This window comes from Pithys albifrons, chromosome 2 (assembly GCF_047495875.1).
Source record: "Pithys albifrons albifrons isolate INPA30051 chromosome 2, PitAlb_v1, whole genome shotgun sequence".
NCBI classification, from domain to species: domain Eukaryota; kingdom Metazoa; phylum Chordata; class Aves; order Passeriformes; family Thamnophilidae; genus Pithys; species Pithys albifrons.
This window is the reverse complement of record NC_092459.1, coordinates 120,434,899-120,457,540: the sequence shown is the minus strand read 5'-3', so window position 1 is coordinate 120,457,540 and position 22,642 is coordinate 120,434,899. Positions and strand designations below refer to the sequence as shown.

General features: G+C 55.7%; 1 protein-coding gene across 4 annotated transcripts in view; it reads right to left on the bottom strand.

Moving 5' to 3' along the window:
* The window catches only part of OTOF (otoferlin), a 66,181-nt gene that overhangs the window by 14,388 nt on the left and 29,151 nt on the right, over positions 1-22,642 (bottom strand). For 3 of the 4 annotated variants that reach the window (XM_071547635.1, XM_071547636.1, XM_071547638.1), the window contains 12 exons: positions 21,609-21,743; positions 20,258-20,419; positions 19,426-19,545; positions 16,981-17,142; positions 13,503-13,665; positions 10,055-10,125; positions 9,447-9,476; positions 7,753-7,896; positions 7,376-7,442; positions 4,585-4,745; positions 3,155-3,289; positions 2,897-3,034 (listed from right to left, as the gene is read on the bottom strand). In XM_071547635.1, coding sequence (XP_071403736.1) covers positions 2,897-3,034; positions 3,155-3,289; positions 4,585-4,745; positions 7,376-7,442; positions 7,753-7,896; positions 9,447-9,476; positions 10,055-10,125; positions 13,503-13,665; positions 16,981-17,142; positions 19,426-19,545; positions 20,258-20,419; positions 21,609-21,743 — 1,488 coding nt within the window. The remainder of the gene's footprint in view (positions 1-2,896; positions 3,035-3,154; positions 3,290-4,584; positions 4,746-7,375; positions 7,443-7,752; positions 7,897-9,446; positions 9,477-10,054; positions 10,126-13,502; positions 13,666-16,980; positions 17,143-19,425; positions 19,546-20,257; positions 20,420-21,608; positions 21,744-22,642) is intronic. The other variant, XM_071547637.1, reaches the window with a different exon arrangement.

Here is a 22,642-nt window from a genome sequence, read left to right as displayed (position 1 = left end):
CTGGAGGTGTTTCAGAGGACACTCAGAGCCACATCCAGTCCCTTCTCCAGCCTCGTTGCTCTTCTCTGGCCCCGCTCCAGCCCCTCAATCTCTTTCCTCAACTGGGGGGCCCAGAACTGAACACAACACTCAAGGTGTGGCCTCCCCAAGGCAGAGTCCAGGGGAAGGGTCACTGCCCTGGGCCTGCTGGCCACGCTACTTTGGATCCAGGCCAGGATCCCTTTGGCCTTCTTGGCCACCTGGGCACACTGGTGGCTCCTGTTGAGCTTCCTGTCCCTCAGTCCCCCCAGGTCCCTCTGCCTGGCTGCTCTCCAGCCACTCTGTGCCCAGCCTGGAGCGCTGCAGGGGTTGGGGTGGCCAAAGGGCAGGACCTGCACTTGGCCTTGTTGAACTTCATCCCATTGGAATCAGCCCATCCCTCCAGCCTGTGCAGATCCTTCTCCAGATCCCTCCAGCCTGTCCAGATCCTTCTCCAGATCCCCCCAGCCTGTCCAGATGCCTCTGCAGAGCCCTCCTGCCCTCCAGCCTGTCCAGGTCCCTCTCCAGGTCCCTCCATCCTGTCCAGATCCTTCTCCAGATCCCTCCAGCCTGTCCAGATCCTTCTCCAGATCCCTCCAGCCTGTCCAGATCCTTCTCCAGATCCCTCCAGCCTGTCCAGGTCCCTCTCCAGATCCCTCCAGCCTGTCCAGATCCTTCTCCAGATCCCTCCAGCCTGTCCAGATCCCTCTCCAGATCCCTCCAGCCTGTCCAGATCCTTCTCCAGACCCCTCCATCCTGTCCAGGTCCTTCTCCAGACCCCTCCATCCTGTCCAGATCCTTCTCCAGATCCCTCCAGCCTGTCCAGATCCTTCTCCAGATCCCTCCAGCCTGTGCAGGTCTCTCTCCAGATCCCTCCAGCCTGTGCAGGTCCCTCTCCAGATCCCTCCAGCCTGTGCAGGTCTCTCTCCAGATCCCTCCAGCCTGTCCAGATCCTTCTCCAGATCCCTCCAGCCTGTGCAGGTCTCTCTCCAGATCCCTCCAGCCTGTGCAGGTCCCTCTCCAGATCCCTCCAGCCTGTGCAGGTCTCTCTCCAGATTCCTCCAGCCTGTGCAGGTCTCTCTCCAGATCCCTCCAGCCTGTGCAGGTCCCTCTCCAGACCCCTCCATCCTGTCCAGATCCTTCTCCAGACCCCTCCATCCTGTCCAGGTCCTTCTCCAGATCCCATATTCCAACATCATCTCAAAGTGCAGGAGCAGGTGTGGGAGTGGTTGGGTCAGTCCCTCCAAGCTGTGGTCCCAGCAGGACCCTCCCAGCTGTCCCAGGAGGGCCAGGCCAGGCCCAGGCCCAGCTCACCACCGTGTCATCTTGGGGAAATCAATTGTTTGTTCTTAGTTTTTCTCTCAGCTTAAGTCTGTCTCTGGGGAATTGACTTCTCTCGAGTTATTTCTAGTTAGAATGGTGGGATTTGTGTTCCCTGGGAGTGGGAAGTTATTCCTTGTTATTTCTAACTTGTGTGTGTGTTCTATTGTGGTTTCCTTTAATTTTCTCTTTTCTGTATAAACATATATAGTTGGTTTAAGCACAAACTGCTTTGAGTTTCTAGTTTTTTCCTTTCTCCCTTTCCTGGTTAATTTTCTCAATTTTCTGCTTAATTTTCTCAATTTTCTGCTTAATTTTCTCAATTTTCTGCTTAATTTTCTCAATTTTCTGCTTAATTTTCTCAATTTTCTGCTTAATTTTCTGGTTAATTTTCTGGTTCATTTTCTCAATTTTCTGGTTCATTTTCTCAATTTTCTGGTTCATTTTCTCAATTTTCTGCTTAATTTTCTCAATTTTCTGGTTCATTTTCTCAATTTTCTGGTTCATTTTCTCAATTTTCTGGTTAATTTTCTGGTTCATTTTCTCAATTTTCTGGTTAATTTTCTGCTTAATTTTCTCAATTTTCTGGTTCATTTTCTCAATTTTCTGGTTCATTTTCTCAATTTTCTGGTTCATTTTCTCAATTTTCTGGTTCATTTTCTTGATTTTCTGGTTAATCAGTTCCCCTTTTTCCCTTTCTCTTTCCCCTGAGAAAATGAAGCAGAAAATTGAGAAAATGAACCAGAAAATTGAGAAAATTAAGCAGAAAATTGAGAAAATTAACCAGAAAATTGAGAAAATTAAGCAGAAAATTGAGAAAATTAACCAGAAAATGAACCAGAAAACTGAGAAAATGAACCAGAAAATTGAGAAAATTAAGCAGAAAATTGAGATAATTAACCAGAAAATTGAGAAAATTAACCAGAAAATTGAGATAATTAACCAGAAAATTGAGAAAATGAACCAGAAAATGGAGAAAATTAACCAGAAAATTGAGAAAATGAACCAGAAAATTGAGAAAATTAACTAGAAAATGAACCAGAGAATTGAGAAAATGAACCAGAAAATTGAGAATATTGACCAGAAATTCAGAAAATGAACCAGAAAATTGAGAAAATGAACCAGAAAATTGAGAAAATGAACCAGAAAATTGAGAAAATTAACCAGAAAATGGTTAATTTTCTCAATTTTCTGGTTCATTTTCTCAATTTTCTGGTTAATTTTCTGGTTCATTTTCTCAATTTTCTGGTTCATTTTCTCAATTTTCTGGTTAATCAGTTCCCCTTTTTCCCTTTCTCTTTCCCCTGGGGGTGGGATCCTCTGTACTGTCCATACACTGTGATTGTGAATGTTAGAAAATATAATTTATTCTTTTTATTCACTTCAGTTTCTTTTGAGTTCGTTTCTTTTCAGGTTTTTTTTCCCTTTCCTTTGCTGGGAAAGTTCTGGGAGGGGGAAGGGGGACCAGACCAGACCAGGGTTGGTGACAGCCAAGCCAGAGCAGCTCCTGGGAGAGCAGCAATGTCGGGGTCACCCCCCAGCCCAGGCCCCCACTCACCCTCACGATGTAGACTCGGACCAGCACGTTGATGGGGTCGTTGCTGGGGATGCCCTGGAACATTCCGAAGGTGGGGTCGTATCCTGCCTCCTTGGTGATGTCATCGGGCAGCGGCACTTTGTACACACACACGGAGCCCTGGAGCCAGGGAGGGCACAGCCTGAGGGCAGCCCTGCTGCCCGGGGGCTCGGGACGGGCAGACCCATCCCAGAGCAGAGGGCCCAGCCAACATCCCCGTTCCTGAGCGCTGGAACCCACCTTGAACCTGCCCACGATCCGCTCCTCCTCCGTGGCGTTGTCCTCGTTGTCCCCGATCTTCCCCCGCAGCAGGTTGAAGGTGTGCAGCCAGTCCTCAAAGTTGTCAAACTCTGACTCCAGCTCTTTGTTGAAGACCTGAGATGACAGGAAGTTAAAGGAGGGGAATTGGGGTTTAAAAAAAAAAAATGGGGAGGAAAAGGTACGGTGAGTTCTCAGTCAGCTTGGAACAACCAACAGGAGAAGAGGGCACGGCCTCAGGCTGGGCCAGGGCAGGGGCAGGGGGCACAGGAGGAGGAATTGGTTGCTGGAAAGGGTGGTCAGGCCCTGGCAGGGGCTGCCCAGGGAGGGTTGGAGTGCCCAGCCCTGGAGGTGCCCAAGGCAGGACTGGCCGTGGCACTGAGTGCTCTGGGCTGGGGGACAAGGTGGGCATCGAGCACAGGGTGGGCTCCATGGGCTGGGAGGGCTTTGCCAAGGTGGGCATTAGGCACAGGGTGGGCTCCAGGGCCTTGCAGGGCTTTGCCAAGGTGGGCATCGGGCACAGGGTGGGATCCATGGGCTGGGAGGGCTTTTCCAAGGTGGGCATCGGGCACAGGGTGGGCTCCATGGGCTGGGAGGGCTTTGCCAAGGTGGGCATCGGGCACAGGGTGGGCTCCATGGGCTGGGAGGGCTTTGCCAAGGTGGGCATCGGGCACAGGGTGGGCTCCATGGGCTGGGAGGGCTTTCCCAAGGTGGGCATCGGGCACAGGGTGGGCTCCATGGGCTGGGAGGGCTTTTCCAGCCTCAGGGATTCTGTGAACATGGACATCTCAGCTCCCAGTGCCCAGTTCTCTAGGAAGGGGAAGGATCTCCAGGGTTATTGGATTGGACCTTGATGCCCCAAGTACCTCCTTGGACTTTTAACATACAAAGGAATCTCTGAATGGGTGAGCTCGTTGTTCCCAATCTGTGCAAGGTCCAGTTCCAAACCCCTTCTGAACTCCAGAATCACATCCTACATGAATCCTAACAGATTCTTGGGATCACCAAAGCAGAGCCCCCCCTGCCCTGAGTCCAGCCTGGAAAACTCTCCCCTCCAGCCAGGGCACATCCAAACTGTCCCAAGGACAAGCCTATCCCAGGGCAACCCCGTTTCTGTCACGCCTGTGACCTCTGGCTCCTCCAGACCCAGCTGGAAGCCTTGTCCCAGGACACATCCCCAGGTGAGACATCCCAAGGCACAGCTCTCCCAGGATTAGGCACTTCACGGACTCAGAATAGTTGGAAGGGACCCACAAGGATCATCCAGTCCAACTCTTGAGTCAATGGCCCACACAGGGGATTGAACCCGTGACCTTGGCATTGTTACAACCAAGTTTGAACCAGCTGAGCTGATCTCAGGGTTTGGAAGCAGTGTGGGCATCCATCCCCCCTCCTCCCCCTGTCACACGAACCTTCAGCTCATCAATCTTCTGCTTGTTCTTCTTCTCAGGTTGCTCAGGGGCCGGTTGTTGCTGCTGCTTCTTCTTCTTGTCGTCCTTGGGGGTCTTGGACTTGTCCTTGTGCTTGGCCTGAGCCTTGGAGCCTTTCATGGGAGAGTCACCAAGTTTGGTTTCTGAGTCCAAGGGGAGCGTTGGGGAGGAGGAGATGGAGATGAGGATGAGGAGGGTGGAGGAGACAGGGAGGAGGAGATGGAGATGAGGATGAGGAGGGTGGAGGAGACAGGGAGGAGGGGATGGAGATGAGGATGAGGAGGGTGGAGGAGACAGGGAGGAGGAGATGGAGATGAGGATGAGGAGGGTGGAGGAGACAGGGAGGAGGAGATGGAGATGAGGATGAGGAGGGTGGAGGAGACAGGGAGGAGGGGATGGAGATGAGGATGAGGAGGGTGGAGGAGACAGGGAGGAGGAGATGGAGATGAGGATGAGGAGGGTGGAGGAGACAGGGAGGAGGAGATGGAGATGAGGATGAGGAGGGTGGAGGAGACAGGGAGGAGGAGATGGAGATGAGGATGAGGAGGGTGGAGGAGACAGGGAGGAGACAGGGTGGGCTCCATGGGCTGGGAGGGCTTTGCCAAGGTGGGCATTTGGCACAGGGTGGGCTCCATGGGTTGGGAGGGCTTTGCCAAGGTGGGCATTTGGCACAGGGTGGGCTCCATGGGTTGGGAGGGCTTTGCCAAGGTGGGTATTGAGCACAGGGTGGGCTCCATGGGCTGGGAGGGCTTTTCCAAGGTGGGCATCGGGCACAGGGTGGGCTCCATGGACTGGGAGGGTGGAGATGAGGATGAGGAGGGTGGAGGAGACAGGGAGGAGGAGACAGGGAGGAGGAGATGGAGATGAGGATGAGGAGGGTGGAGGAGACAGGGAGGAGGAGATGGAGGTGAGGATGAGGAGGGTGGAGGAGACAGGGAGGAGGAGACAGGGAGGAGGAGATGGAGATGAGGATGAGGAGGGTGGAGGAGACAGGGAGGAGGAGATGGAGATGAGGATGAGGAGGGTGGAGGAGACAGGGAGGAGGAGATGGAGATGAGGATGAGGAGGGTGGAGGAGACAGGGAGGAGGAGATGGAGATGAGGATGAGGAGGGTGGAGGAGACAGGGAGGAGGAGATGGAGATGAGGATGAGGAGGGTGGAGGAGACAGGGAGGAGGAGATGGAGATGAGGATGAGGAGGGTGGAGGAGACAGGGAGGAGGAGATGGAGATGAGGATGAGGAGGGTGGAGGAGACAGGGAGGAGGAGATGGAGGTGAGGATGAGGAGGGTGGAGGAGACAGGGAGGAGGAGATGGAGGTGAGGATGAGGAGGGTGGAGGAGACAGGGAGGAGGAGATGGAGATGAGGATGAGGAGGGTGGAGGAGACAGGGAGGAGGAGATGGAGATGAGGATGAGGAGGGTGGAGGAGACAGGGAGGAGGAGATGGAGATGAGGATGAGGAGGGTGGAGGAGACAGGGAGGAAGAGATGGAGATGAGGATGAGGAGGGTGGAGGAGACAGGGAGGAGGAGGCACTTGGCCAAACAGGAGGACCATGAAAGCTGGCAGGTGCCACTGCCTGCAGCTCCCACCCCAACCCTGTCCTGACTTCCCTTGGCTCTGGCCAAGGTCACAGCAGCTCCAGCAGCCCAGAGACCTCTGAGCAGGGAACTTCCAGGTGCAGAAATCCCTTGGAGGACTACAAAGCATGGATGGAGAGGTGAGAAAACCTAATTCTGCCCACAGCATCTCCTCTCCTTCCTTCTACTGGAGACTTTTCCTGCTGGATGCAGCCTGAGGAATAAAACCCCAGCCTGGGAATTGCAGAGGGGACAGTGCTCGATGCTCAGCACCACAAAGGGGTTGAGCCCATGACCAGCTGCAATCAAAGGTCATTAAAGTCTCTATTCAGATCAACCAGCAGCCACTGACAGCTGGGAACAGGCTGGAAAGGTGGATTCAGAGGGAACTTCTCCCACCCCTCTCCAATCCCTGTGGCTCTGCCAGCTTTCATGGGGGCTGGGGACAGACAGATGGCAAAGACCTTGGTGGAAGAGGAGAGGAGGAAGGGATGGGAGAGCCAAGGGAAATGGATCCTTCTCAGGAGACAGAAAAACACCAATGGGGGGCAGCAGCCACCCCCCAGCTACAAGTGAAACCCCAGGAAGAACCTGCTCAGAGTTCTGCCCAAGCTCAGCAAGACCCAACCTCATCTGTCCTGTGATGTGAAAATTAGTCCTTCAAAAGAAACGAGGCTCAGGATTTTCCTCAGCTAAAGAGTTTTGCATCACCTGGGCATGACCAGGACCTGCTGACATGGGGACATGGAACATACAGAGAGCATGGCTGGATGTCCCCAGGGGAACCCCTCCCAACCCCACTGGTGGGACTGGAAAGGAGACAAAGTCACTCCTGACCAACTGGTCCCAACTCCAATTAGTCTCCCCCAACTTCAGACTTGTGCAACAGCCCAACTGAGCTCCAGAGCCCCAACTTCCTTCAGGGAAAAATGCCTTCAGGCCACAATTCATCTCATGGTTGGGATGAATTCGGTGAGAGGACTTGCCCTAAGAGTGTCTATTCTTCTTCACTGGGCCTCAATGTGGAGGTGAAAGCACTCCCCAAACCTGACCCTTCCTGGGGAAACACAACGCCCTGTGAGCAACTGGTTTGGCCAAAGAGCTGCTGCAGGTTCCACAAGGGGTGTCCAAGCACCAACAGGAATCCTGGTCCCACCTTTCCCTGCCATGATCCCTCCCTCACAACCTGCTTACCCTCTCCAATCTCCATCTCTTCCTTCTCCTCCGCTTCCGCTGCGGCCGCTTCCTGCTGCCGGAGTTGCTGGGGGAGAAATGCTGGATATTGGGAACAATTTCCTCATGGAAAGGCTGCCCAGGGCAGGGATGGAATTCCCATCCCTGGAGGGGTTTAAAGCCCACCCTGTGGATACGGCACTTGGGGACATGCTCAGGGGTGGCCTCGGCAGTTGGACTCGATGAGCTTGGAGGGCTTTTCCAGCCTAAATGGTTCTGTGCCAGTCATGGTTGGCAAGGGCTGTTTCCTTTGGGAGGAGCTGGAAATAGGTGAGACCTCCCCCCCAGGGAACAGGTTTCCTCTCCACAGTCACAGCCCTGCCCTGCTCTGCACCCACCTCCTTCATGGTCTCAATCGAAGCGAAGTACTTGGACCACCAGTCCAACATGCTCTCGTCAGGCTCCTCCTCTTCCACCTCCTCTCCTCCTCCTCCTCCTCCTCCTTTCTTCTTCTTTTTCTTTTTTTCCTTCTCTTCCTCAGTCTGCAGGAACAAGGGAAGGGGAGGGATCAGATCAGAGGGAGGGGAAACATCTCTTGAAGCACAAAGGTGGTGAGTGAAGCCCCTGAGAGGGGAGAACCCTCCAGGCTGGGTGGGCTCTTTGACTTCCCCCTTTCACAGACATTGAGACACAAAGCAGCAAAGGAAGATGACCAAGACTCCAAAGGAAGATGACCAAGGCTCCAAAGGAAGATGACCAAGACTCCAAAGGAAGATGACCAAGGCTCCAAAGGAAGATGACCAAGACTCCAAAGGAAGATGACCAAGGCTCCAAAGGAAGATGACCAAGGCTCCAAAGGAAGATGACCAAGGCTCCAAAGGAAGATGACCAAGGCTCCAAAGGAAGATGACCAAGGCTCCAAAGGAAGATGACCAAGGCTCCAAGGAAACAGTGTCAGAGTGATGGAGTCATGGAATGGTCTGAGTTGGAAGGGATGTTAAAGCTCATCTCATTCCACCTTCCACTAGACCTGGTTGCTCCAAGCCCCATCCAACCTGGCCTGGAGCACTTCCAAGGATGGGAAAATCCCAAGACAACCCCTCCTTTCCATCATCCCATTCATCCCTGCATTCCCCAGGCTGCAGCTCCTGAATCTCACACGGCAACAGCCCAAAAACTCTGCCCAGCAAAGCCCTCTGGGTCCTCTTCGTGGTGCAGGGACACCTTTCCCAGCTGGAATCTGGTTGTGGTGGGAATAGCCAGAAACCCTCCCACAGTGTCCTGTGTGTTCTGCTCCTCCTGGGATGAGAAATCCTGGCCTGGAAGAGCTTCCCAAACTGCAGCAACCAGGCCACTGCCACATCCGTGGAGGGGACAAGGATGCTGTGCCCCTGCCTTGGCACAGAGGGGTCCCTGCCTTGGCACAGAGGGGTCCCTGCCTTGGCACAGGGGGGGGTCCCTGCCTTGGCCCAGGGGGGTCCCTGCCTTGGCCCAGGGGGGTCCCTGCCTTGGCACAGGGAGGTCCCTGCCTTGGCCCAGAGGGGTCCCTGCCTTGGCACAGGGGGGGGTCCCTGCCTTGGCTCAGGGGGGTCCCTGCCCTGGCTCAGGGGGGTCCCTGCCTTGGCACAGGGGGGGTCCCTGCCTTGGCACAGGGGGGGTCCCTGCCCTGGCTCAGGGGGGGTCCCTGCCCTGGCTCAGGGGGGTCCCTGCCTTGGTACAGGGGGGGTCCCTGCCTTGGCACAGGGGGGGTCCCTGCCCTGGCTCAGGGGGGGTCCCTGCCCTGGCTCAGGGGGGTCCCTGCCTTGGTACAGGGGGGGTCCCTGCCTTGGCACAGGGGGGGTCCCTGCCTTGGCACAGGGGGGTCCCTGCCTTGGCAAAGGGGGGGTCCCTGCCCTGGCACAGGGGGGTCCCTGCCTTGGCACAGGGGGGGTCCCTGCCTTGGCCCAGAGGGGTCCCTGCCTTGGCACAGGGGGGGTCCCTGCCTGTCTTGGAGAGTGAGGATACAGAGGATGGTGCACTGAAATTGAAACAGAAGGGTTGGATTGGGAGCAGAGTGCTGGGAGAAGGGATGCAGAGAAGATCCATCACTTACCACGTCCACCTTCACCACTGCATCCGAGTTCTGCCATCCAGGGTGGAGGGAACAGGGAGAGGGAGAGCAGGTTAGAAACACACCCTGAGCTGGGCACGGATCATCTCATTGCAGAACGGTTTGGGTGGGAAGGAACCTTCAATATCATTTAATTCTAACCCTTTTCCATGGGCAGGGACACCTCCCACTCTCCCAGGTTGCTCCAAGCCCTGTCCAGCCTGGCCTGGGACACTCCCAGGGATGGGGCAGCCACAGCTGCTCTGGGCACCTGTGCCAGGGCCTGCCCACCCTCACAGGAAAGAATTCCTTCCCAATATCCCCTTTCCCAGCCCTGCCCTCTGGCACTGGGAAGCCATTCCCTGTGTCCTGTCCCTCCCTCCCTTGTCCCCAGTCCCTCTCCAGCTCTCCTGGAGCCCCTTCAGGCCCTGCCAGGGGCTCTCAGGTGTCCCTGGAGCCTTCTCTTCTCCAGGTGACCCCCCAGCTCTCCCAGCCTGGCTCCAAAGGGGCTCCAGCCCTGCAGCATCTTTGCAGGAATCTGTTTTCCCGGTGGGATCCCTCGGAGATCAGGAATTCCGTGGGGGAATGGGTGCTGCCAGGGGGGTACTCACAGCCTCCAACTTCACCATGGTCTCCATCTTCTTGATGGGAACCTCAGGCTCCACGTTGACCACGATCTCCCCTGTGGGGTGAGAGCGGCGGGTCCTGCTGGTCATGGCCAGGTACCCATTGAGGTGTTTGGCTGGACAGGGCACAGAGAAGGAGAAGGGAAAAGGAAGAAGGACAGTGTAGAGGAGAAACTGAGAGCTCAGGTGAGATCCTGCAGGGCTTAGGCAGGAGGTGAGAGAGGAGCAGCTGTGGGAATGAGCACAGACCCTTCAGCATCATCAAAACCCCTTCCTGACCAAAGGAAGCCACATGATGGGAGAGAAAATGCCCAGAGGAGATGGTGGCCCTGAAAGAATCACAACCATCAGTCCAGGGGGATGGAATCAGACACATCCCTTGGGAATCCCACCCTCTCTTCCACTCCCAAAGCCGGGAGGAGATGAGCAGTTCCTGTGGCTCCCCAAGCCCTTTGGGGCTGTGCTGGGTGGGAGGTGGGTTTGATGGTTCTTGCTGTGGGTGGTTGGGGTTGGGGGCCTCGATCTGCAGCTTCTCAGTCCACACTCAACAGCAGCAGGGCCTGAGCAGGGCCAGTTCACCCCCCAGCCCTGAGGGACCTTTGGAGCTGCTGAAAGGAAACAGAATTTTTTGTCCTACAGGTATGGGGGGAGCACACAATGAGGCCCAAAAATTAAGGGGAAATTAATTAAAGGTAAATTAACTAACAAATAAAATTATAAATTTAATTTCAGGGGAATTTTTAATTAATTAAATTTTTAAAAATTAAATTAGAGGGGAAATAATTAATTCATTTAATTAAAAAATAAGGGGGAATTATGGATTCACACCCCGTGCAGCAAAGGGCTCAGAGCTGTAATTTGGGCTCCAGAAATTCTGGGTGCTGGTTTGTTCTGTTTGTTTGTTCTTGGTGATCTGGATGATCCTTAAGTGGATCAAAAGGCAATTCCAAAACAAACATGAAGTTCAGAGTTCAGTGTCCCTTTTAGTTGACAGGCAGAAGTGTGGGAGGAGAATTGAACTGAGCTGCTTCCCTGGGGTGGGCAGTGGGAGCACCTGGGGAGGAATTAATGAGGCAGCTCAGCTGCAAAATACACTGAGAATGGGAGTGTGGAACCATCTCCAGGGAATGAAGAGAGATCGTTAATTAATGATCTCATTAATGCATGATGGGAGCTAAATGAGCATAGAATCCTAGAATGGATTGGGTTGGAAAAGCCCTCTGAGATCATCAAGTCCAACCCTTGGTCCAACTCCAGTCCCTTTACCAGATCATGGCACTCAGTGCCACGACCAAGCTCAGCTGAAAACCCTCCAGGGATGGGGAATCCACCCCCTCTCTGGGCAGCCCATTCCAATCCCTGAGCACTCTCTCTGCAAAGAGTTTCTTCCTGATATCCAACCTAAACCTCCCCTGGCAGAGCTTGAGCCCATCGTGCCCCCTTGTCCTATTGCTGAGTGCCTGGGAGAAGAGACCAACCCCCACCTGGCCACAACTTCCCTTCAGGCAGTTCCAGACAGTGCTGAGGTCACCTCTGAGCCTCCTCTTCTCCAGGCTGAACACCCCCAGCTCCCTCAGCCTCTCCCCACAGCACTTGTGCTCCACTCCCTTCTCCAGCCTCGTTGCTCTTCTCACTTGGGTTGGAAGAGACCTCTGAGATCACCAAGTCCAACCCTTGATCCAACCCTTGATCCAACCCTACTGTGATCACCAGCTCAGGGCACAGAGTGCCCTGGGCTGGTGATCACAGTGGGGTTGGATCAAGACATGGTGGATTCTCTGTCCCTGGAGGTGTTTCAGAGGACACTCAGTGCCACATCCAGTCCCTTCTCTGGCCCCGCTCCAGCCCCTCAATCTCTTGCCTCAACTGAGGGGCCCAGAACTGAACACAACACTCAAGGTGTGGCCTCCCCAAGGCAGAGTCCAGGGGAAGGGTCACTGCCCTGGGCCTGCTGGCCACGCTACTTTGGATCCAGGCCAGGATCCCCTTGGCCTTCTTGGCCACCTGGGCACACTGGTGGCTCCTGTTGAGCTTCCTGTCCCTCAGTCCCCCCAGGTCCCTCTGCCTGGCTGCTCTCCAGCCACTCTGTGCCCAGCCTGGAGCGCTGCAGGGGTTGGGGTGGCCAAAGGGCAGGACCTGCACTTGGCCTTGTTGAACTTCATCCCATTGGAATCAGCCCATCCCTTCAGCCTGTCCAGATCCCTCTGCAGAGCCCTCCTGCCTTCCAGCCTGTCCAGGTCCTTCTCCAGACCTCTCCATCCTGTCCAGATCCTTCCCCGGATCCCTCCATCCTGTCCAGACCCCTCTCCAGATCCCTCCAGCCTTTCCTGATCCTTCTCCAGGTCTCTCCAGCCTGTCCAGGTTCCTCTGCAGATCCCTCCTGCCTTTCCAGATCCTTCTCCAGGTCTCTCCATCCTGTCCAGGTCCCTCTGCAGAGCCCTCCTGCCTTTCCAGATCCTTCTCCAGGTCTCTCCATCCTGTCCAGGTCCCTCTGCAGAGCCCTCCTGCCTTCCCAAATCCTTCTCCAGGTCTCTCCAGCCTGCCCAGATCCCTCTGCAGAGCCCTCCTGCCTTCCCAGATCCTTCTCCAGGTCTCTCCAGCCTGCCCAGGTCCCTCTGCAGAGCCCTCCTGCCTTCCAGCAGGTCGACACTCCCTCCCAACTTGGTGTCATCAGCAAATTTGCTGCTGATGGACTCAATCCCCTCATCTAAATCATCAATAAAGATGTTAATTAAACAGGACTGGACCCAACACTGACCCCTGGGGAACACCACTGGTGACACAGCTCCATTCACCAGCAGAAGATATTCCAGTTAGAAACACATCAACATATTAGAAAGTCGATTTTTAGGCTACACCTCGATGATTTAGATCAGCAAACACTCTGACATTTATTATGTGCAGAGCAAAGGGACCCTGTTATCTCATGGGTTTGATTCACCACCTTCAACCTTCAGGCTCCCACACATCTCTTGGCTTTTGCCTTGAGCCTGGTATTCCATCTCTTCATGGACACCAAGGAGAAACCCGTTTGGAAGGAATTATTTTTCCCTTTTCTTGTCCCTTTCAGCAGAACTGGAAATCCTCTCTGGCTCCCCCAGCACTCAGCAAAGATTTGAGTGAACTTGAACTGAGAGATTTGCTTTTAGCAAAACCAGGAGCCCAAATGATTTACATGCACATAATTGCACCACAAACACCTCCAGGCATTCAGGCAGAAGCTTCTCACGGGCAAGAGATTCTTTTTTTGCAGTAAAAAAGTCAGAAAAATGTGAATTTAAAAGAAGCAAGTAACACTTGAGTCATTTGCAGCTGAGGAAAGCAGAAGCAGGAGCAGCATCTCATGCCCCTCACAGCCTTTTACCCATCCCAGCTCCCTCTTCTCCATGCAGAGTGTCCCATTCCAGGTGTCCCCATGTCCCAGCCCTGGTACCTGTCATGTTCCAGTGCTGGGCTTTCTTGTCTGGGGGGCGGTAGATGAACTTCCTGAGGGAGCTCACGGCGTGGGAGCCCACCAGGGTGTAGCGCCCGAAGGCCCGACAATCCACCACCCGGATGTTCAGCGGAGGGTGGAGCAGCTCGTTCTCCGGGAGGTCCTGGGGAGAGAGGTGGGGTGGGTGGCAAGGGCTGGGGGTGGGATGGGGATGTCTGTGATGGGGGTTGGGATGTGGGATGTCTGTGGTGGGGATTGGGAAGGGGAGTGGGATGTGAGAGTTCTGTGATGGTGGTTGGGAAGGGGAGTGGGATGGGAGATGTCTGTCATGGTGGTTGGGAAGGGGAGTGGGATGGGGATTCCTGTGATGGTGGTTGGGAAGGGGAGTGGGATGGGAGATGCCTGTCATGGTGGTTGGGAAGGGGAGTGGGATGGGAGATGTCTGTGATGGTGGTTGGGAAGGGGAGTGGGATGGGAGATGCCTGTGATGGGGGTTGGGAAGGGGAATGGGATGTGAGAGTTCTGTGATGGTGGTTGGGATGGGGAATGGGATGGGAGATGTCTGTGATGGTGGTTGGGATGTGGGATGTGAGAGTTCTGTGATAGTGGTTGGGATGGGAGTGGGATGGGAGATGTCTGTCATGGTGGTTGGGAAGGGGAGTGGGATGTGAGAGTTCTGTGATAGTGGTTGGGATGGGGAGTGGGATGGGGATTCCTGTGATGGTTGTTGGGAAGGGGAATGTCTGTGATGCTGGTTGGACTGTGGGATGTCTGTGATGGTGGTTGGACTGTGGGATGTCTGTGATGGTGGTTGGACTGTGGGATGTCTGTGATGGTGGTTGGGATGGGGAGTGGGATGGAGATGCCTGTGATGGTGGTTGGGAAGGGGAGTGGGATGGGGATTCCTGTGATGGTGGTTGGGAAGGGGAGTGGGATGGGAGATGCCTGTGATGGTGGTTGGGATGGGGAGTGGGATGGGGATTCCTGTGATGGTGGTTGGGAAGGGGAGTGGGATGGGAGATGTCTGTGATGGGGGTTGGGAAGGGGAATGTCTGTGATGGTGGTTGGGAAGGGGAATGTCTGTGATGCTGGTTGGACTGTGGGATGTCTGTGATGGTGGTTGGGAAGGGGAGTGGGATGGGAGATGTCTGTGATGGTGGTTGGGATGGGGAGTGGGATGGGGATTCCTGTGATGGTGGTTGGGATGGGGAGTGGGATGGGGATTCCTGTGATGGTGGTTGGGAAGGGGAGTGGGATGGGAGATGTCTGTGATGGTGGTTGGGAAGGGGAGTGGGATGGGGATTCCTGTGATGGTGGTTGGGAAGGGGAGTGGGATGGGAGATGTCTGTGATGGGGGTTGGGAAGGGGAATGTCTGTGATGGTGGTTGGGAAGGGGAATGTCTGTGATGCTGGTTGGACTGTGGGATGTCTGTGATGGTGGTTGGGAAGGGGAGTGGGATGGGAGATGTCTGTGATGGTGGTTGGGATGGGGAGTGGGATGGGAGATGCCTGTGATGGTGGTTGGGATGGGGAGTGGGATGGGAGATGCCTGTGATGGTGGTTGGGAAGGGGAATGTCTGTGATGCTGGTTGGACTGTGGGATGTCTGTCATGGTGGTTGGGAAGGGGAGTGGGATGGGAGAGTTCTGTGATGGTGGTTGGGAAGGGGAATGTCTGTGATGGGGGTTGGGATGTGGGATGTCTGTGGTGGGGATTGGGAAGGGGAGTGGGATGTGAGAGTTCTGTGATAGTGGTTGGGATGGGGAGTGGGATGGGAGATGCCTGTGATGGTGGTTGGGATGGGGAGTGGGATGGGAGATGTCTGTGATGGTGGTTGGGATGTGGGATGTGAGAGTTCTGTGATAGTGGTTGGGATGGGGAGTGGGATGGGGATTCCTGTGATGGTGGTTGGGATAGGGAGTGGGTTGGGAGATGCCTGTGATGGTGGTTGGGATGTGGGATGTGAGAGTTCTGTGATAGTGGTTGGGATGGGGAGTGGGATGGGGATTCCTGTGATGGTGGTTGGGATGGGGAGTGGGTTGGGAGATGCCTGTGATGGTGGTTGGGATGTGGGATGTGAGAGTTCTGTGATAGTGGTTGGGAAGGGGAGTGGGATGGGAGATGCCTGTGATGGTGGTTGGGAAGGGGAGTGGGATGGGAGATGCCTGTGATGGTGGTTGGGAAGGGGAGTGGGATGGGGATTCCTGTGATGGTGGTTGGGAAGCGGAATGTCTGTGATGCTGGTTGGACTGTGGGATGTCTGTGATGGTGGTTGGGGAGTGGGATGGAGATATGTGTGATGGTTGGGAAGGGGAATGTCTGTGATGCTGGTTGGACTGTGGGATGTCTGTCATGGTGGATGGGAAGGGGAGTGGGATGTGAGAGTTCTGTGATGGTGGTTGGGAAGGGGAGTGGGATGGGAGATGTCTGTGATGGTGGTTGGGAAGGGGAGTGGGATGGGAGATGCCTGTGATGGTGGTTGGGAAGGGGAATGTCTGTGATGCTGGTTGGACTGTGGGATGTCTGTCATGGTGGTTGGGAAGGGGAGTGGGATGTGAGAGTTCTGTGATAGTGGTTGGGATGGAGAGTGGGATGGGGATTCCTGTGATGGTGGTTGGGAAGGGGAATGGGATGTCTGCGATGGGGGTTGGAACGTGGGATGTCTGTGATGGGAGTTGGGATGTGGGATGTCTGTGATGGTGATTGGGAAGGGGAGTGGGATGGAGATGTGTGTGATGGTGGTTGGGAAGGGGAATGTCTGTGATGCTGGTTGGGGTGTGGGATGTCTGTGATGGTGATTGGAAAGGGGAGTGAGATATGGGATGTCTTTGATTGGGAAGGGGAGTGGGATGGGAGAGGTCTGTGATGGTGGTTGGGATGGGCAGTGGGATGGGGAGATGTGTGTGATGGTGGTTGGGAAGGGGAGTGAAATGGGAGATGCCTGTGATGGTGGTTGGGAAGGAGAGTGGGATATGGGATGTCTGTCATGGTGGTTGGGAAGGGGAGTGAGATGGGAGATGCCTGTGATGGTGGTTGGGAAGGGGAGTGGGATGGGGAATGTCTGTGATGGTGGTTGGGATGGGGGTTGCCTGTGGTTGGGAAGGGGAGTGGGATATGGGGAATGTCTGTGATGGTGGTTGGGAAGGGGAGTGGGATATGGGGAATGTCTGTGATGGTGGTTGGGAAGGGGAGTGGGATATGGGGAATGTCTGTGATGGTGGTTGGGAAGGGGAGTGGGTTTGGGAATGTCTTTGATGGTGATTGGGGAGTGGGATGGGGATTCCTGTGACGGTGATTGGAAAGGCCAGTAGGGACTAGGAACAGAGATCATGCTGGGAAAAGGTCTGGAGCTGCTCCAGCAACATGTGACTTGGAGCCTTCAGAGAAAGGGCTCCCGGCTGGAATGCTGTCCATGTCAACAAAGGGCTCCAGGAATTCCAGGTTCCAGCTGAGGGCTCGGGGCAGGAGGAGCCACTCACCACTTCGAACCACTTGACCAGAGTGCTGAAGTTGGGGTTTTTCTTGTAGTTCTGGATGAGGGCGGACTGGACGCCCTTCCCGGCACACTCGATGTCCACACGGGGCCGGTCCACCTGGGCCAGGTTCACCCTCTTCAGGTCCCTGAGCCCCCAGAACAAGACCTAGAGCAGCGGGAGGGGGGAGAAGGGTGTGAATGTGAGAGGGACTGTCCTTGGGAGCTGGTTCTCCATGGAGAGGGGTCCTACTGCCACTGTCACCCCCTGCACGGTGGGACCCCTGAGGGGTCTCTCCCTCCATGAGGCTCAGGGGCAGCACAGACTCTTTGAAGCCCCACATAGCCCACCCCACACCTGATCTGCAGCAGCCCAACATCAGCTGCTGCCCACACCCATTTTCCTGCCTTTCTGTCCTTTTCCTGCCCTGGGACTCCAGGGAGCAGCTTTGCCCATCCATGGTGGGTCTTGGCTCAGCACTGGCATCTCTTTGGCACCGGGGAAACCTGCTGCTCCCTGCTTGGCATAACAGGATGCCACAGGGAACAAAAATTCCCCTAAACATGGAACTGTCCACCTCCTGATTCCCCGTTTAGGATGGAAAAGCCTCCCTATGTCCACAGAGCCCACACTGTGCCCAATGCCCACCTTGGAAAAGCCCTCCCAGCCCATGGAGCCCACCCTGTGCCCAATGCCCACCTTGGCAAAGCCCTCCCAGCCCATGGAGCCCACCCTGTGCCTGATGCCCACCTTGGCAAAGCCCTCCCAGCCCATGGAGCCCACCCTGTGCCCGATGCCCACCTTGGCAAAGCCCTCCCAGCCCATGGAGCCCACCCTGTGCACGATGCCCACCTTGTCCCCCAGCCCAGAGCACTCAGTGCCACGGCCAGTCCTGCCTTGGGCACCTCCAGGCCTGGGCACTCCAAACCTCCCTGGGCAGCCCCTGCCAGGGCCTGCCCACCCTTTCCAGCAACCAATTCCTCCTCCTGTGCCCCCTGCCCCTGCCCTGGCCCAGCCTGAGGCCGTGCCCTCTCCTCCTGTCCCTGTGCCCTGGGGCACAGCCCGACCCCCTGTCCCGGCTCCCCCCTCCTGGCAGGGATTGCAGAGCCAGAAGGTGCCCCCTGAGCCTCCTTTGCTCCAGGCTGAGCCCCCCCAGCTCCCTCAGCCCCTCCTGCTGCTCCAGCCCCTTCCCAGCTCCGCTCCCTGCCCTGCACACGCTGCAGCCCCTCCGGGTGTCTCTTGGCTGAGGGCCCAGAACTGCCCCAGCCCTGGAGGTGCCTCAGCAGGGCCAGCACAGGGACGGGCACTGCCCTGGCCCTGCTGGACACACTATTTTTGGTACAAATCCCCCTTTAGGTACCTACAGACACATGGGAAACATTCCACTCTTGCTGCCCGAGGTTGGTGGGTGCAGGATCCCTGAGCTCTGGGACCACTTTGGACACGGAGATGATCCATCTCCATGTGCACCTTTGATGTGCCCTGTGCTGCTCCTCAGCCCAAGAGTCACTCCCTCTCTGTTCTGCCCATGTTTGAGACAGCAATGAGCCATCCAGCTCCCTGCTGCTGTGGGGATGCTGCATTTCCCAGTCTGACCAGTACAGAAAGCTGCTCACAGTGCAGACACCTGGTCTTTTATAGAATCACAGAACCATAGAATGGATTGGGTTGGAAGAGACCTCTGAGATCATCAAGTCCAACCCTTGGTCCAACTCCAGTCCCTTTACCAGATCATGGCACTCAGTGCCACGGCCAAGCTCAGCTTAAAACCCTCCAGGGATGGGGAATCCACCCCCTCTCTGGGCAGCCCATTCCAATCCCTGAGCACTCTCTCTGCAAAGAAGTTTATTCTCATCTCCAACTTCAATTTCCCCTGGCAGAGCTTGAGCCCATCGTGCCCCCTTGTCCTATTGCTGAGTGCCTGGGAGAAGAGACCAACCCCCACCTGGCCACAACTTCCCTTCAGGCACTTCCAGACAGTGCTGAGGTCACCTCTGAGCCTCCTCTTCTCCAGGCTGAACACCCCCAGCTCCCTCAGCCTCTCCCCACAGCACTTGTGCTCCAGTCCCTTCTCCAGCCTCGTTGCTCTTCTCACTTGGGTTGGAAGAGACCTCTGAGATCACCAAGTCCAACCCTTGATCCAACCCTTGATCCAACCCTACTGTGATCACCAGCCCAGGGCACAGAGTTCCCTGGGCTGGTGATCACAGTGGGGTTGGATCAAGACATGGTGGATTCTCTGTCCCTGGAGGTGTTTCAGAGGACACTCAGTGCCACATCCAGTCCCTTCTCCAGCCTCGTTGCTCTTCTCTGGCCCCGCTCCAGCCCCTCAAGATCTTTCCTGAACTGAGGGGCACCTCAAAGGTCCCTCCAGCCCCTCCAACACCCACGAACAGGCTCTGCTGCCCCCACAAGGCTGAACACTGACAGTGGTGCCTCAGGACCCTTTACCTCCACTCGGTATCTGCTCAGCACCGGGCGGATCCCCAGAGGCACCGGCAGGATGGGCCCCCTGTCCATGTCCGTGGGGCCATCGATGGGGGGCAGGTCAGACTTGCCCCCAGGGCCGATCTGGAAGAGATGGAGCCTGGATCAGGATCTGCTCCTTTGAGCTGGGTCTTGGCTGCTGGGAAGCAGCTTTTTGTCCATCTCACAGAGTTGTGGAATCCTGGAATGGTTTGGGTTGGGAGGGACCTCTGAGTTCATCTTATTCCAACTCCATCTCACAAAATCAAGGAATCCCAGAATGGTTTGGGTGGGAAGGGATCTTAAAGCTCATTCAGCTTCAACCCCAGCTATCCCAGGTTGTTCCAAGCTCCATCCAACCTGGCCTTGGACACTCCCAGGGCTGGGGCAGCCACAGCTTCTCTGGGAATTCCATCCCAGCCCCTTCCCACTCTTACAGCCAAGAATTCCTTCCTAATATTTCATCTATCCCTGCCCTCTGGCAGTGGGAAGCCATTCCCTGTGTCCTGTCCCTCCATCCCAAGTCCCTCTCCAGTTCTCCTGGAGTTCTTTAGGTACTTCACTGCAGGCTTTTCATTCCAGCCCCCTGCCATGGACAGGGGCACCTCCCACTATCCCAGGTTGCTCCAAGCCTTGTCCAACCTGGCCTGGAACACTTCCAGGTGTCTCTCATGCTGTGAAAAACAAGTGGAAGACCAAGTGGTTCCCACATCCCAGAGAAACCAGCAGGGTTTGGCACCAAGAACCCACTGAGGGGGCAGCTCCTGCCCAGTTACTCCCAGTTACACCAGTCTCCACCCCTGTGTCTGGGCAGCACCTGGAGCAGCTCGAAGGCAGCCAGCAGGTCCCCTGCTGTGGAGTTGCCCCTGTAGATCTGGTAGTACTCCAGCTGGGGGGGGAAGCGTGGGGGGCTGTACTGCTCGTCCGACATCTTCACCACGGGCTTGGCAAAGGTGCGGCCCATGAAGTCGGCCTTGCCCTGCAGGGGTGGAAAGAGCCCTTGGGGTTGTTGATCTGTGTCCCAGTTCAGCAGGTGGGACCAGTTTATCCCCGTGTGGGTGTGACCAAAGCTGGGCATTCCAAACCCTCCATTCAGTGCCCACCAACTGTTCCCAAGGGCCCATTGGCAGCAGCTGCCCAGGGCACAGCTGAGCCCTCAGGCTGGGAGCTGGCTGGGAAAGAAGCCTGGCAGAGGAGCTGGGAGAACTGCCCTGCAGGGAGTCCTTGGCACCTCCACACCCACCTGAGGGCTCAGCTCTGCCCATGGGCCAGCAACGAGTCCAAACTCCCCCCTGACTGCCAGAGTCAGATCCCCCAGTGTGGAACTCCCTGCCCTGGGGGAGGCACTGGGGGCTCCCACCCAAACCTGAGGGGATGGAATCTTGGGCTTTGGGGATCTCTGGGACCACTGATTGGATGCAGAGGAGGAGCAGCCCCTGGCCAGGAGGAGCCCACCCCTCTCCACCAGACTGTGCCATCATCTGCACCAACAGCTTTGTCCCTTCCTTTCCCTCTGGCCTGGGGGGAACCACGTGGGGCTCAGCACAGGGGTCACCAAACCCCCCTGTGTTTGTGCCCCAGGGGGTGGTTACACTGCTGGGTTTGGGGGTTAAACCCAATTGCTCTTTGTGCCACTGCATTTATTGTAATATTGTTACTAAATTGTAACTCTGACTTATCATCTCTCATGGTGGGTTTGTTTCTCCTGCTGGTTTCCCTTTAAACCACCAAAATCCAACACCAGAATTCCAAAATTAACCCCACAACTCTTCCCATTGTGGTCAGGACAGGACCAGCACTCTGGGCTTGGAACACCAAGCTCAGTGATGACTTTCAGTCCTGGCTCCTTGAGGGATGTTCCCAGCAGGGAGCCCAGGGATGAGCAGCATTCCTGAAGGGAAAGGCTCAGGTGATGCCTCCTTGGCTCCAGCCCCACTAAAGCTCCTGCTTCTCCCTCCCAAAATAAGTCACATCAAGTTCAGCCTGAGATCTCTGAGGGGCAGAGGCTGCACATTCCATGGGACATGTGGGGGGGACCATTTTCCAAGAATCCTTGAATCTTTTCCAAGAGGAAAAGCTCCTCACATCCTCTGCCCCACCTGCCTTTCCTGAGACCCAGGAGTGACCCAGGCACCCAAACCACACCCAGCTGGGAGGGCTTTGCTCACCACGGTGTCCTGGTCGTAGATCTCGATGACAATGATGGGGGGATCATCCCTCATCTCATGAGCTTCTCCATAGAGCTCCACGTTGTCAAACACCAGCAGCTGGTCCCAGGTGGGGCAAAGGGTCTCATTGAGGACCTGGAAAGATGGGAGAGGCCCTTATTGCTCCAGGGAGGGACCAAAGTCCTGGGCAAGGGTGGCAGAAGGGGCTGCTGCACTTTTTTTTTATCCCTGGGTGACCCCCAGTGATTCTCCTGGGCAGAGAAGAAGAGGTGAATTATTCCCAGTGTCCACCAGGCTTCCTAAAGCTTTGCAGCCCTCAGGCTGGGAAGGGAAGGCAAAAAAAATCCCTTCAACATGGTGCTGTTTCTCCCAACCAGGCAGGGAATCACAGCCACAGGGATGGAGGATGGAGGGGACACGCTGGGAAGGATCCCCCAGAAACAGAATTCCCAATGCCATGGTTGGTTTCCCACCATGGGACCCCACAGTCAACCCAATCCCTGGTTCATGGAAGCTGTACCAGGGGAGCAGGGTGGGACATGCAGCATCATAGAATGACAGAATTATAGAATGGATTGGGTTGGAAGAGACCTCTGAGATCATCGAGTCCAACCCTTGGTCCAACTCCAGTCCCTTTACCAGATCATGGCACTCAGTGCCACGGCCAAGATCAGCTGAAAAACCTCCAGGGATGGGGAATCCACCCTCTCTCTGGGCAGCCCATTCCAATCCCTGAGCACTCTCTCTGCAAAGAATTTTTGTCTGATCTCCAACTTCAATTTCCCCTGGCAGAGCTTGAGCCCATCGTGCCCCCTTGTCCTATTGCTGAGTGCCTGGGAGAAGAGACCAACCCCCACCTGGCCAGAACTTCCCTTCAGGCAGTTCCAGACAGTGCTGAGGTCACCTCTGAGCCTCCTCTTCTCCAGGCTGAACACCCCCAGCTCCCTCAGCCTCTCCCCACAGCACTTGTGCTCCAGTGCCTTCTCCAGCCTCGTTGCTCTTCTCAGTTGGGTTGGAAGAGACCTCTGAGATCA